Source organism: Sander vitreus, chromosome 1, assembly GCF_031162955.1.
Source record: "Sander vitreus isolate 19-12246 chromosome 1, sanVit1, whole genome shotgun sequence".
NCBI lineage: Eukaryota > Metazoa > Chordata > Actinopteri > Perciformes > Percidae > Sander > Sander vitreus.
The window spans coordinates 6141295-6157630 of record NC_135855.1 but is presented as its reverse complement, the minus strand read 5'-3'; the positions used below and the strand labels follow the sequence as shown (position 1 = coordinate 6157630).

At 43.8% G+C, this 16336-nt stretch overlaps 1 protein-coding gene across 1 annotated transcript; it reads right to left on the bottom strand.

Moving 5' to 3' along the window:
• Positions 1–2906: 2906 nt before the first annotated feature.
• txlng (taxilin gamma) lies at positions 2907–15209 on the bottom strand. The gene is made up of 11 exons (XM_078254617.1): positions 15156–15209; positions 13047–13155; positions 10946–11093; positions 9920–10011; positions 8921–9091; positions 7781–7975; positions 6424–6543; positions 6199–6273; positions 5523–5615; positions 5337–5432; positions 2907–4278 (listed from the first exon to the last, which is right to left on the bottom strand). The coding sequence occupies exons 2-11, from the start codon at positions 13137–13139 to the stop codon at positions 3892–3894; spliced, it is 1470 nt and encodes a 489-aa protein (XP_078110743.1). The 5' UTR covers positions 13140–13155; positions 15156–15209; the 3' UTR covers positions 2907–3891.
• Positions 15210–16336: the final 1127 nt, after the last annotated feature.

Sequence of the window (16336 nt, the reverse complement as noted above, 5' to 3'; positions counted from 1 at the left end):
CTCTCTGGCTAATCGAGTGCACAAGGAAGAGTCTGCTCCACGTGAATGAACCATGTGGAGAGATGGAGACAGCATGGACTCCAGCCTTGCTAACAGACGGTTGGATTCAGGCTCCAGCTTGCTCCCACTTCACCATGGCCCAAGTCCCCAGAAGCCCTCGGAGTAGGAGAAGAGTTGCTCAGGTGGTAATATCTCCAGTGTTTTGGGGGGGGATGGTATTTGAAGACTCTTAAGAGCAGAAAACCTTTTTAGGTGCAAAGTCAGTGTAAGCTATTGTTAACACAAGTTAATCAGTTAATTCCCAAGGGCTCACGCAAGGAAAACATGAATTTGTCATTTTCGACTTACGAGTAGCCAGAAAACCACTAGCTAAGTAGGCTTCCCCTCAAGACACAAATATGTAAGGAAACCCGCACAGTAAAAGACTGAAATGCTTTTTTTTGTTGTTGGGGAAAATCTGATATACATCTGTCCAAACTTTGATTGGCTAAGAGCTAACCGCGATGGTCCTGTCCAGGGGAGACTTATTCCTACTTTAATTTCCCACCTGTCGAGCACTTGTGGCTGTTAATTTGTTAACGTAATATCGTACTTAGCTGACACTTCCTGGCTGTCCTTTGAAGAAACATTCCCCGCTGCGTTTGCCTCCCGTTAATACGATAAGGTACACAAACTCTTCAGTGTTTGGTTGAGTGAAAGGCGTGGAACTGAATTAGTGCACTTGAGGGAAACGCACATCTTTTCCCTCTGTTATATAATGTGAAATTGCCTTGTTGTTTCCTGCACCACAAATTGCAATAAAACTTTTATAACTTTTCAAAAGGCAAGTTTCTTATTCATGCGAGTTAAAAAACGTCTAAAAACAAACAATGCTTTTACAGACAACTGGCTGAACAATCTCAGTGCACCTTTTGAGAAAATGCTACACACTTAAACCTTTACTCCTATTCTTTCTCTACTCAGGAAATGACAAGACCCAAAAATGATTCCACTTATTGCAAATTCTACAAAAATGTTTATTGAAAAGCAAGACAGGACTATAAGAACATTGTACAATCAAAAGGGGGGTGTGGGCTCATTTATAGTAAAAAATAGAGCTCTCCAAAGCTATGGTGACTCATGCCTCTTCTTTCACAGTTAGTCTCACCTACAGAGGTAGATTCTGACATTACCTGAGAGTCAATCTGGGGGCAACGCCAAAGAAAGAGGAAATGGATGCCGAAAGGTCTTCCCCCTCAAACTAGACCCGTCCTCTACCCGAAAGAAAAATATGTATACCACCTGACCTCATCACATCGATTTTGTTTTTAAATCCACACAATGTGAAGATAAAAAGCATGAGGAGAAATGTAGAAAAGACTGCAAGGCAACGTCTTTAAAGGACATTACACCCAGTTACACGTGGCTCTGTGTATATATTTGTTAAGGAAGATTATTTGTCGGTAACGCCCATATGATTCTCACTGACTTTACAAAATACCGAGTTGAAAAGGGACAGCCACGTGAAGAACTGATTGGCCAGAACACATTTTACAGTGCTGTGGGAATCGGGTCCTTCACCAAACACTTGGAGTTAACAAGCAATTCTGTTTCAGCTGCGGGGGGGAGTGTTGCCCAAAGGTAAAAAACTAGACTTAGAGTAACATCTGCAGAGGATGAGAGTGTGTGAATTGACTTTTGATTTGAGAGGATTCTATTCGTTAACGCTACTAGAACAATCCCACGATGTTTAACAAGCGGTTTCCTGACAATAACTGCAGCTCCTGTAATGCCTCCTATTGATATGCATCGCTGATGGAAATCAATTTTTTTTCCTTTCAATTCACACGCATCACAAAAGAAAACCTTCCAGCATAAAGTGGCGGTTCAGAACTCATGACTTGGCTCTTTTCTGTACACCCTGTTGAGCTGGCCATATGGCAAACGACATGGTTCATTTAAAAAGGAAAAAAAAAAAAGGTGCTGAGATGCAGATCAAAATCAAGCAACGCATTTTGCGCACGGACATTCGCTGAGCTTTCATCTCCACATTTAAGTTCTCTCTCAAGTGGGCGACAAGCAATGTGTCATTTACTTTTATGTTTCAATTTCCCATATTTTCCCCTCATTACATTTCTAAAAAGGTAACACTGAAGGTCAAACCGTGTTTAAGTTCTAACCCTTTTTAACGATTAATTCCTTAAGATCCTGGTCGATTTGGTGACACCTGTGGTGACGGAAGTGAGCTTTAACAATACATATCCCAGAGTTCAGTTCAAAATGATATGGATTGACCACCGGGGACAGCAAACGCCCCGCGAGTGTGAACGACGACAATTGCGAGAACATGTCATCTTAACTTCATTCTTGAAATATGACTATGGTAGAACATTGACCTCTTATCTGTGAAATAAGCGTGTGACCCGTTTCAACTCCACCCCTCAAAAGAACCGGAATCAAAAAGGAAGGAATCGGAATTGGATTCAGAATTGTTAAAAAATGCCTCCACACATTACTTCTCAGATGGTTTGGTGTCACGGCTATCCTTTCAGCAGTGCTTGCTAGTTCTCTCTATTTTGCGTGAATAAAAACAGAAGAAAACAGCAGCCCAGTTTACGGACAGGCCGCGACTGACTCCCTTGCTGGAGTATAAAGGCTGACGCACTTCAGAATTTTGAATTCTAACCGATTAGTGGAGATCCAATAGTGCTTTTCAGATAAGGCGACGGCCCTACTAGCTAGCTCGCTAACTGGCAATTAGCAAGCGCGTTGCCGGAGAGTGAGTAGACCTCGGCAGCTACAGTAGCTCGCCAGCTGTAGTCACTACGTCACTTATTACGCACACCCATGTGCAGATTCATTTTGCTGACACATGCTGCTCTAATCCAGAAAATTAAAATTCAAAAACCTGATATGACATGATCAGAAAAAAAACAAAAAAAAAACTGCTTAATACCCTGTGGCCAAGACAGACTTTGAACTTGTTCTATACTACGTCCCATTTGCTCTTCCAGCTTCTCAGATCACACGGGGGATATTAGGGCTACATTAATCAAAAGTGACGTACGACAAATTATGCATGCAACATGCCCACGTTGGAATTGAATCAAACTAGAATACGCAATTAGACGTTGTGACGCTACGGGGAGAGGCCGCGCGAAGACGGAAGGCCAATTTTAGAGCTGCAAAGACGAATCCATTTGTTGTCAAATATTTAATCAATTGCCGGATATTTTGATAATCGATTAATCAGTCGAAGTCTTTCTTAAATCGGACAAAAGGGGGGAAATTCTGACTGCAGCTTGTTAAATGTGAATATGTTCTAGTCTCTTCTCTCCTCTGTGACAGTCAACTGAATATCTTTGAGCTGTGAACAAAACGAGACACTCGGACGTCGTCTCGGACTTTTTGGGGTCAACACTGATCCACATTTCTCGCCATTTTCTGACATTTTTAGAGACCAGACTACTAACCCCCGTTCATCCAGAAACTGATCGACTGATTAATCGATTATGAAAATAAAAATAAAAGAATCGCTAGTCGCGGCCCTGGCCAATTTGACTTTGAACAGCGTCAATGAGACTGCATGGAAATGACCTATGAAAATACAGTTATGGTAGAAAACAGGGAGGACCAAGTAATGTAAACACCGGCAACATTTTAGAATAGAATCCTTGATACAATCATGTTATTCCTCTTTTACTAACGGCACACAACAACAACAAAAAAAAAAAAAAAAAGAGATATGGGTTGAGTTTCTGCGTAGAAAAACCCCAAGAGGCAAGTCTAAAGTTAAAGAAAAGAAATCTATCCCCGTTGAAGATGCTTTATTTCTGGCTCGTAATGGAACTGGGCTGGAGGTGTGTGGAGCCCCTCCCGTCACAGCCTTCTCACCGTGTGGGGGGGGCTCCTTCAGTCCTGCTGCGAGGCTTCCGTTTCCGCGGGCTGGCTGCTCGTCGTCACAGCAACAGTAGTGGTTGTGTCAGTGGCGGCCGCTGTGGGCTCCAGTTCGGGGGGTCGGGGAGCTCGGTGGATGCCCTCCGCCTCCAGCTTGCCAGCCTGTGCCAGGCCCCCCTCCTCCTCCTCCTCCTCCGCCTCCTCGTCGTCGTCGTCCTCCCCAGCAGAGGGCTCCGGCGGCTGGGCCTCGGGAAGCGCCGCGCTCCCCTCGTCTCCCGGCTCCTGCAGGAGGCTGAGCTGGTTGTTGAGGTCGTTCCTCTCCTTCTGCAGGGCGCGGCACAGCCTCTCCAGCAGCTCCAGCTTCCCCTGCAGGGCCTTGAAGTGGCCGTCGCGCAGAGTTTTCTACAACACAAACACAACCTCTCGTGAGCCTAGGAAATAGCAGTTTTGGGGGGGGGTGAAAAAAATAGCTATAGTACGTAGTTTCCGTCTCCCTCATGAGGAATTCTAATTAATGACAACAACACTGTCGGACCGTCCACATGATACGAGCCTTTCCGTGAACGTGGACTTTTCAGAAGAGGTCATCATCTTGTCATTTGTGTGTCCTCTTCGTCTCAAAGCTGAACGCTGCTTTCTCAGCGGTGAGGTAAAACGCATCACTCGAGCTTCTGCGCGCAAAAGTAGCCGGACTACAGCATTTAGTAAACACAGCCATACTGAGAAATACAGAGAGTTTTGTGGAGCTGATGGGCTTAATTAGATTTGTAGCAACTCATTTTGGTAATGGCTTGAATGTAATGGACGTTCATTAATATAAAGTAGTCGCGCACTATAGCTTTAAGATTATTTTGTCAGCGCTTTCCACCACTTCTCCCAGTCTTGAGAGCCGGGGGGGGCAGTGTTTAACAGCAGCAAAACCTGATGATCATATTCACAAGGAATCTAATTATTCCCAATGCCTCCTCCCTCTGACTTTCAAACATGTCCGTGCAAGTTGAAAATGTTTCGACTTCCCAGGGCTTTAATAATGGACTCTGTCAACGTACAGAGAGAAGAGGACCGTGGAGAGAGACTGGTATGGAGCTCATTTCCGGCCTAAACTTGGGAGAAACAAATACAAATGCCCTGTGATTCACTAACAAACAGCGTGGTTCGCAAACTGTAAATATAATAGAGGAATATACAATGTTAAACCAAACTCAAGTAAATATTGCACATTCGATTAATCGCGGTCTTGACGATTAGCCAATCGCATTCTTTCAAATGGTGATTTTGATTTGAAAGCGATTAATCGTTCGGCCCTAGTTTAAGTCACGTTCATGTTGGTTTGTTTATGTATGCACCTTTTCACCAAGGCCAATTCCACATAAGTGGACTTATTGTGGCAATAATAAGTTTGTCTAACTGCTACCAAAGCGACCAAAAGCAAAGAGGGGCGAGTGCATGCTAAGAGTCACCTCCTCGGCCATCTGCAGCAGCGCCTGGTTGTTGCTCTCCCATTTGGTCCTCCACTGTGTCGTCTCCTTCTCCAGCTTCTTGATCTTCTTGGTCATCTGCGAGGGGAAATCCAGACAGTTAAGCAGCGGGCAGGGGAAAAACACGGGAGACACAAACACAAGGCGACGGGACGCCCCGGCAGTCACCTTCTCCATCTCCTGTCTGAACGTGGTGAAGACTTCGTTGCTTTTGGCCAGCGTGCTCTGAAACTCCTCAAACTTGTCCATGTACAGGGAGAGCTGTGAGAGGGGGGGAGAGAGAGAGAGAGATTTTCAAACCTTTCAGCTGGGCTAACACTAGGGGCACATCTATCTATCTATCTGAATTCAATCCTCTACCATTCAATATCATCCAATCCAATAATATGGATACACTTTTTAAATTTTTAAACTCCCACTTTATGTTTATTTTTAGTAAAAACAGTAGTTTTTATTTATTTAAATGTCTGGAAGAGCTCAGTAATGAAATTGTCAAATCATATTACCACATGCTTATAGTGGCATTGGCAATGAATAGGCCTGAGTAGTGTAGTACATATTACTGCATTTGAGCATTGAATATTCGAATATTATGCTTTCTAACATGTCATCGCGCTAACCATCGTGAAGTCCCTCTAGTGGACAGAACATGTAACAACAACCACATGCTTATAGTGCCACTGGCAATGAATAAGTAGTAGTAGAAGAGTAGTGTAGTACATATTAATAACAGGCTGCATTTGAGCATTGAATATTCAAATATTTGAAAAGTAAAAAAATAAATGAAATTCAAATGGTATTATAGAGGAAGATTGACATTTAGCGTGTGTGTGTGTGTGTTTACCTGTTGTTTGAGCTGCGTTTCTTGCTCCTTCATCAGCTCACACTTGCGTCTGGACTCTGTGGCGTCCTTCAGCAGCTGAAGTGTCAAAGTACCGTCAGTTGATTATACCGAACACTGTTGATTACCACCGATTGGTTGCATTTCTGTTCAGCTACTGGCTGTCTGTGTTTAGGGCCATTTGAGGGTGCAGTGGAAATTGGAACACACGCGTGGATATGTACTCACAAAGTCTCTCTCCCTCTGCTGCTTGTCCTCGACCTCTTTCATCATCTCGGTGATTCTCTGCAGCTTGGCGTCCATTAGCTGCTGCTGCAGCTCCTTGTGCTTGAACACCTTGTCTATGTGCTGCAAGAGGGACACATCACACACACGCAACATTTATTCAGAGACAAATTGAAACCAGCACTGTACATTTACTACCACTTAACAAGTAAAACTGCTGATTTATTCTCTGCTCCGCTGTCTGCTCTGAATACATTCTCTCTCTCATGTACACACTGAACACTGAGCTGTTCCTAAAGGAGCTACGCTTCTCTTATAACACGACGATAGCCTGCCAGAACTTCTGGATTTGGTCAAGCATCTGAACTATCCCAAAAATGCTAATCGCAATAGAAACGAACTGAACCATTTTGGCTGTTTGGTCCGGACCGTGGTCGGGGGGTCAAACTGAAAAGTCTGAAAGTCCGGACCAAACGAGGTAGGTGTGATAGGCCCCGTAAGCAACGTGGCATCGTGACTTTGCGTAAACATACACGCCACTTTCCTAAAGCCAAATGGCGTGTTATCTGTATGCATTTTGAGCTAGCCGCGTGTATGTCTACGCTGTATACAGCGGATGTAAACATACACACCATGTGGCGTGCTATCGCGAGAACGTCACACGCGTGTTCTCACACGTGTTGGGTTTAGGAAAAGAACATTGGGAAAGGCTTTAACACAAAAAAAACACGACGGTGACCAACGTCACACGCTTAGGAAAACAAACGGTTGGGTTGGCGATATAATTCACATGTAATGTAGGTCAACGGGGGCCAAACGGCGTTGATAAACACGCTAAAAAATGATTATGCGTCTTGATAAAACACAAAAATGGCATACGAATTGGCATGTCATACCTACACCACTTAGTGAGATCAGTCTGCCTTAAGAAGCACCAAATAAGTACAAATGGGGGTGACCTCTGGATCACCCAGTAGATCGTGTGCCCCATGTAGGCGGTAGTCCTTGGCAGCGGACTGTGTCCTCTCCTCTCTATCCCTGTGTTTCCTGTCTATCCACTGTCACTATCGAATAAAAAAGGGACAAGCCACCAAAAAAATAATCTAGAAAAATTAAAAACCAATGTAGGTCAGTTTAGTCTTTCTACTCTACTTTTAGCCAGGATTGCAATTTTTGTCCTCGTTAAAGCATCTTTTACTTCCTGCCATGATTCAAGTTCCACATAAAAACTAACTCAGAGAAGCGGAGAAGGCAGAGTTTTAATGGGACTCCACTTTCTGGACCACCACGATTTGTGTTCTTGCAGCGCAGGCTCCGCAGTGGGCTCAGACGTGATGAGACCGCAGCTTTAAACCCGTACCTCCTCTCGGAGCTCGTACTGCTCGATGAGCTTTTTGAGCTTCTCGGCCAGCTCCATGTTCTCCTGCCTCAGCTTGGTGTTGTGGGAGCTGTGCTGCTCCATCTGCACCTCGATGTCGCTCAGGGTCATCTGGAAGTGCAGCATGGCCTCCTTCCGCTGCTCCTCGTACTCCCGGGAGCGCTGGGAGTTCTCCTCCTGAGGGGACACGAGAGGGAAGGAAAGGAGGTCGGCGAGGAGTCGGGAGTGGGAGATCTGTGCCCTTCACACAGGCAACAAATGACATCATATATACGCAGCGAAGCCCCGCACCTTGGACTGCACAAATGTCTTATACTTAAAAATGTTCAGAAGCTGGGGGGGGGAATGTATCCAAGGAGGACCCCTGGCACCGATGGATGTCAGGGTTTGTCCCTCACCTACCGCTCTCAAAATCCCTTCGCTTCAGGAAACATCAACAAACTTCGAGCTAGCGAGCTACACGCGGAAAATGGCAACTTTTGAAGGACATTTGGATCGTGCAACAAGGCCGGCCTGCTTGGTTCTTTCGGGAATCGATTGTAAAGATTTACAAAGAATACGTTTACGGCATTTCCTCTCCAACTGGGACGTTTTGGGAGTGATTGGTGGGATTGCGAGAGCGTAAGAGCAAATGAGGTTTACGTGTATCCACGTTTATGTACGGTTACAGTTGTATCCAGCTAGTTTAAATAGCTCACGTTGCTGTATTGCGTGAACAGTTAACTTCATTTAATATTGCATGTGGTTTTCTTTTGCGGGGTGCAAAATGTTCCACCAAAACAAGTTCCTTTCCGAGATTATTTCGCAGAGCCACCGTCACAACGTCCGGAGCTTAGCGTCGCCCAGGACTATTGTGATCAGTTTAAAGAAACGCAAACCACCCAGTGTTTTTCCTCCTGTTCCCAGAATGCATCTGTGGTGTAGCCAGACCTTACTCCACGGCGCTGTGGAGATGGGCGTTAGCAGTGAACTACTATTTGAAAGACGCGTTTACCTTCCTGAACTCAGAAGTGACCGTTCGCCTTGTGACAGTGCAAGGTGGTGCTGCTGCTGGTTTATTGTCCAGATAAGACAGAAGATGAAAGACATGGATGAATCCAGTTGCAGTAGGCGGAGGTGTACCTTCAGTGTCTTGTTGTGTCTCTGCAGCTCCCTGCAGAGGCTCTCCAGCTTGCTGCGGGCCAGGATGGCCTTGCTGTGCTCCCCCTGCAGGTGGATCTTCTCCTTCACGATCTGAGACTGCTTCTTCTGCAGGGCTTTCAGACGCTTCTGCATGCAGCGGCTCTCCTCCAACTGAACACACAAAACACACACAGTCAACGACAAAGATCATCAATACTTTTCCTTGGATACATCAAAGCACACTATACACACCCCAACTCCAATGAAGTTCTGAATGAAAAATTAGGTGTGTTCAGGTGCATTCTTGGCATATTGCTATCTTGAGGCAGCGGGAAGTGATCGCTCCATTGACCAACAAAAACCTGGTCTAAAGTCAATAGCGCAGCATTTCATTGTTATTTTAACAGCAAAGTAGTAAAATGCACCTAGGCTCGTGCACAGCGCGCGCACACTATGCTTGTCACACACACACACACACACACACACACGCAAAAGATTACAAATAAAAATATTACGGTGCAAATCCACCATCATAATAGCAATGCTCCAAGGTCCAAATGCGCCTGGCTTTTTAAAGGGAACGGGAGATGACACTCTGATTGGTTTATTGCATGTGACGCCCAAAACACACCTATGAATTAATGAAGACACTAAGTACAACCCTTCTGAACCATGCGCTCAACCCACGGACCCTTTTTTCCGCCGTCAAACTAGCAAAAAGTGGATTTGGACACGCCCTAAACGCACCTGCGCCATGCTCTTCACACCGTGCGCTTACATCGTTAAAATAGGGCCCTAAGAGTGTAAACTGCCGCGTCCGTTTCCAGCACGCGAGTAAATGGTACGCATCGCTCTCTGGGGAAGGGGGGGACCCAGGTCGTATCTGAACCGTCATGACCAGGGATCAACCCTGGTCTGATCCAGGTCGTTGGTGTCAAAAAGGTATTAGTGGCTTCGGAATCCAAAGAATGACTCTTCACATACCGACACTCAGCTTACCAGGTCTGCATATTTCTTGCACAAAGCGGCTAGTTTCTCCTCAGGAGTGGCTAGGGAGTTCAGGGCCTGCATCAAAAGAACAACCTCCTTCCCTGGGAAAAAAAAAAAATAATAAGACAAAAAATAATGGAATGTACAGGGACGCTTTCACATTTGATATTCCCCAAAGAATTTCGTTATGGTCATCTTAGGGCTGGGCGATATGGAGAAAATCAAATATCGCGATATTTTTGACCAAATGCCACGATATCGATACCGCGATATTGTTGTGTCGACTATTGGTGCTTTCACAAACTCTTGGCACAATGAGATTTTTGATAATCATCAGTAATGTGGATATAATGACTAAGTGGGTAAAGGCAAAATAATAGAACAGTTACAACAGTCTGGTAAGTTCAGAAAATGACATCACTTTATTCTAATGCAGCCTTTAAAACCAGGAAAAGACAACACTTATGTCATATGACGATATCCCAAATCTAAGACGATATCTAGCCTCATATCACGATATCGATATAATATCGATATATTGCCCAGCTCTAGGTCATCTTGTCATTTTGATGATATCAGACATGTACTGTCATTTCTTTTTTTAGGAATAAGGGGATACTAGGTTTCATCCCTTAAAGCATGTTTTGGAATAGGTCAAACTGAATATCAATTAGACCTGTGATTCCGGTGGTCAAAACAAAGATTGCTGATAATGATATTTATGCATGCAAAAGTTGTTGATGTGCAGCACTTTCTATCTGGGAAATCGAAGGAAGAGGATCAGGGCCGATGTGAAAAATGTGACATTTATTGACGGAATGGGTAACGTGGCGGGTTGCATCTATCTGTTCACGTGATGGCCATTAAGTGATCCATTTATTGCGGTGAGCGTTACAGGTTTGACTTAGTAAGACAGAAACACGACTTGGCCGCTAATTAAGACATGGAACCTTCATGTAAAATTGCCAAGTTACGTATGTAATGAGAGCATGTCTCTAAGTGGCTGTAACATACTGTACTTTGTAGTGTTCCTACCAAAAGCCTTGTCCTCTCCAGTCTTGAGGTCTCCTCCGGGGTCCAGCTCTGCCTCCCCCAGGTCGCTGGGACTGTCCTCTCGGCCTGGAGTCTCCCCCCTCTCCTCCTCGGCACAGCACAGCCCCAAACCAAACTCTGCAACCTCCTCCTGATAAAACACACACACACACACACACACACACACAGCTATAACATTTCATTGAAGAGCTCTTTCAATCTGGCAGCTTTCATCGAGCAGCTCCACTAAAGAAGCTGGGGGGGTTAAGTGCCTCTCGTAGCCCTATTTTCCACCGGTCGCATCTGCGCAGCATTCCGGAGGCGCCGCGGCCCCTGCGAGCAATCGTGGCCATTCAGGTCAAAGCTTGATACTCCAGAAGCGTGGGTGAAGCTGCTGTCCGCGCCTCTAAACATACGCGCCAGGTCCATTTTCATGCGAGCCACGGGCCGTTCGGACAGCATGTTAAACGGCGAGTATCCAGTGAATTTACCAAAAAGAGACGCCCCAAATGGCCCAATATCGTATATATGTCAATTCTACAGCACCACGGACAACGAGAGATTCATCTCGAGAGGTGGAAAAACATGAGAAGACATCACAGATCCTTTTCATAAGGACAACACCGGAAAAGAGAAGGCATGGCGTTTCACTGTAGGGAGTCCCGGTGTGGTGTGGCGCAGCCGGAACACAGCACGGCCTGGTGGAAAATCTGGTTTAACGCCGCCTCAAAGCGCCCGCGGCTGGAGGGAAAGGCTGGAATTTTTCCCACCCTCAATTTCCCAATGGTCTGAGGTATCAAAAACGTTTGTCACCTCTATGCTACTATCGGACTGGGTATCCGAGCTCAGTCTTTTTTTTTCAGAATAATTGAAAATACCTATGTGGGTGTTCGGAGGCTTTGAAAAGGTCCAATATGTAATACTGACAGCCAGCGTTTCAAATAGTTACTGCTGTCCAAATTCAAAACACCGGAGAGTGTCGTCTCCCCCGGCCCCTCCTCCCCCACGGACTTGAAGTTCACGGAGGTTGCCGGGTTGAGAACGCTGCATCCAACAACAATGTTGCTAGACGCTAGTCTCACATAGCCAGACATTACTCCACAGCGCGGCGGAGTAGCTAACGTTAGATGCTGGCTATGTCGACAGTCCTAAAAGCCCGTGCTCACGTGGAGCTCTGTACCCGACTGACAACCACCCGATCGCGGCTTAAAATGACTGCAACAACCGCTAAAACGTCACGACCTCGCCGTCCTCTCTACCCGACTGACAAACACACTTTCTCGGCTTAAAATCGACTGGTAAAAACACCAACCGTTTGTTGGCTACGGCCGCTGAACAGGCTATAAGTTATAAACAGCCGTGGCCCGCTTGCCTGGTCCTCCGGTAACGTTAGCCAGGACCAGTCGGGATCACTTCACTGGCTGTGTCTCAATTGTTTTTGCGAGTAACCAACTGGAGCACTCTATATAATTCAACGCGAGTACACAAATGTTGAAATGACATACAATTCCCATCCCTGGTAGCCGTGATAAATTAGCCTGAAGCTAATGCTTAGCCTACCTGTTCAGGAGGAAATTAGCCAACTCTGCGTCCTTTTGGGCTCTAAGCTGTCTCCATCTTTCAAATACATCTCCAATATTTAGCCGGGTTTCGTAACGTCTCTGGTCACGCAACTATTAGAAACATGCCACGGTTGGTTTTTTTTCCCCCCGGGTCAGGTAGAATCTATCTCCGTTGATCCCGTTCCGTTTGTTTGCTGCTTCCATGGCTGTACTACAGCTGGGTTTGCGTTTTTAAAAAGGTACAGTAGATCTGGCAACCCGGCCCGGCTGTCTAAATAGGCAGTTGATAACAACACACAGGCCAAAACACAAAACAGACATTCCGTCACGTAACGGAAATTTCAAAAAGGAGAAAATACTGGCATTAGCTTTGTTGTCAGAAAAGATAGTATTTCAGCTTAGCATGTTCCCTTAATATCTGGTGACATATTGTGGTCATTATTGGATTTTTGTATGCAGTAAACATATTACATATTGCACCTTTAATGGCATGACAAATAAGAGAACATCCACAAAAGCCCACACAGGTTGACAGTGTTTACCTGGCAGGGGCTGTCCAGGTCAGGGGGAGAGTCACTGCCTCCCACTATTCTTCTGGTGGCCACATCGATCTCACAAACTCCCGTTGTCTCCATTAGTCCTGATCACAAGCTAGAAATGCATAGCAAACCAGAACTGTTAAAACATTTAAATGAGAGGACTACAGGACCAAATACTTTGTATCAAGTCATGAGTAGTGGGAGTCTCAATATAGCCTCGTCTTGTCATGATTATATAAAAAAAAAAAAAAAAGGCAACGGGGGTTTTAATGATGTGGGTGTGCTGCTTCAGGTATTAATGATGCGATAACATTACAAACCAGAAATACCATTTGAATAATACATCCATAACGCTTATCAGACACCAAAACACTGCACTATCAGATATGAGAAAAACTCTGGAAGTTTAAAAGTTATTTCAAATGGAACTTGAGGAAATCATTGATTTATTGTAGTTTACTATTAAAAAAAAAATCAGCTGAATCAGAATCAGTCTGAATGACAGTGTTTTAGAGAGAGAAAATTTCTATTTTTTTTTGTTTTTGGCTTGGCATAAACAAGCTTTCCAAAACAAGCTATGCAGTGTTTCTTAAGGGCTGGCCTAATTCATTCTATATATGGAAGCAAGGACTTGATGACAACACAGCACCAGGGCAGATACTGTAGTCGATGTCAACAGAACAATGTAAACACCTGCTTAGCTTTTACAGTAATTGTGGCCATTGCTATGTAACAAACCCTGGTTGATGGAGAGAGACAAGCTTGCCATGATAAAAAACCATCTTAGCAAAGCAAAAAAATAACCTATTCAACTCCAGACAGCATAAGTCAACCACGTGTGCAGCACGGCACACAGCATGCCTCGTCCTGGGTACATTTCAAAGTAAAGCCAATATGGGTTATCCTGCATTTGAAATAGGCATATACTTAGGTCTCCCAACCAAGCACATTTACTTCTACTTACGTTACCTTACCGGTCATCTAATAAGGCCTACAAAAACTACTTTTCCACCTTTCTGCGTTAACGTTAGGTTAGCAGCCTCGCACCAACATTCACATCGAACGATCCCAACAGGTGGAAGATTGCTATACATGTCATGCTTACATAACATTACGACAGGCAATTTACAGACGTTAATTACAATCTAGCTTGCTTGCCTCGTCGGCTAACGTTAATTGGTGCGTATGAATAGAAATTACGTATGGCGTAAGCTAACGAAAAGCAACAATGTTAACTTTTAGATTACTAACGTCAACTCAATCAGCCTGTCAAGCGCGAAAACGTCTGTTATGACAGTGTGCTGCTGTTCAGATTGGTGACCTAACAATGTTATGTGATTGTAGTGAACGCTGTATGCATTATAGACCGTATGGCGCTGGAGAGACACGATCCCCAGCTAGTCGTGTAATGTCAGAGCTAACTTTGCTACAGTTTCCTGCATATGAACAGACACTGGCAAGCACGCAAAACATGTAACGTTAACCTAGCTAGCTAGCACTTCCAAAAGTTTCAAAGCACCGATTGAAGATAGTACTTAAGCCGAATTGAAATACACATCAGTCTACATAGAAAAAAAAGGTATTCGGTGAAGTATAGTCTCAGCAATGTGGTTTATAAGATTAACGAGGTATATATCTTGAACTGTCGAAATTTCAAAGGGAGTCTGGTGTGACGTTCCATCGCTGAGAACAGGACAGCGCGTACGGTTCATGGTCATGTTAGCTAACGTTACTTAGCCATACGCACAACACGCATTTCACTAACTATCATGGTCACCAAACTGCCGTTAACGTTTGTAATGTAAGTGCAGAGCGCAACTGGTAAATTCGCACCAGTAAGCCGGGGAAACGTAAATCAATTTCTAATCTAAGCTAACACGTTTGCTATTGTTAGCAGGGCTAATGCTAATCTTGTGCTAACAGCTAGTTGGTGGCTAACACTAGAAGTGAACTTTCCTTCGGCAAATACCAAATGTGTGATAGTGAATCAGATGACACACGCTCCAGCTGAGAGTGACAGGTCACCTACTGCATTAAAGTTATGTAAAATCAGCACGATACAACACCAGTAAAGCAAATACGTTGCTGAAATAGCTAGAGCGTTCAACTTACCTGTGTTTTTACACTGGATGGAAGTAGGACACGGTTATCAAGCTAGCTGGGACTGTCCAATAACAAGTAAAACGTCCGGTTATGTCTTTTCAAAATACTATCGAGCGTCTCCAAGAGTCAGATTCTACCAGTAAAACAATTTTATTCCATAATTTATAAAACGCATCTAAACTTTCGTTTGTTTTCCTGTTTAGGTTTTTAAATCACTGTGGTTTTTTCACCCGTTTTGTGTAGGCTTAGTAGTAGTTATCAGTAGTAATAATAATAATAATAATAATAATAATAATAATAATAATATAGGCTAATAATAACGATCATTGATAGGCCTTGATCTTAATATTGCTTCTGTAGTATGTGATTTAAATATCCATTTAATTAATCTAAAATTAAGTATAATATTAATGATTTTACAGCAAATAATCAAACATTCACACAAACTGCAACAATACCATACCCATCATATTGTAACCGTCTTTTGCGCGTGCTAGTAATTTGACATTTTGTAGGCTTTTAATTTGAAGGTAGCAACCTCAAATTTCCGGTAGTAATCTGACTAACTTGATGGCGCTAAAGTCAAAACCAAAAGCAAAAATCTCTGACCTCCTCTTGTTCCGGCACGTTAGCAGCGTTGTAATGTAACAAAGTACAAATACTTCACTACAGTACTTAAGTAGAATTTTCACGTTCTGTACTTTACTTCATTATTTATATTTCCGGAAACTTTTACTTTTACGTCGAGGGCAATGGTGATGACATTACACACCTTTGGCCATAAAGTTCATATTCAGAGTTTTTTTTTGTTTTTTTTTTTTACTTTTACTTCTAATACTTAAGTGCATTTAATATCAGAAAATGAATTTTGATACGTAAGTACAGTAGCATTCTATGAATTAAATAGGCTAAAGAACGGAAGTCTGCGGCATTTAACCTATCTTAACATGACAAGAAATTGTGTTGGGCCATCTCATGCTGTGCCATTTATTATTTATATGTATTATTGCCCTGGGATAGTAACAGGACTGATGGTAACTATTGGTAACAGGACTGATGATGTCATGCTAATATGCTAATTTCTAGCAAACAGGTCCGGGTCAGAAAGGCACATGGTAGGCCTATGTAATTTGAAAGGTTATTACTTCTAGATATTGGTAATATCAGGATTGATAAATAATTGTTTATAT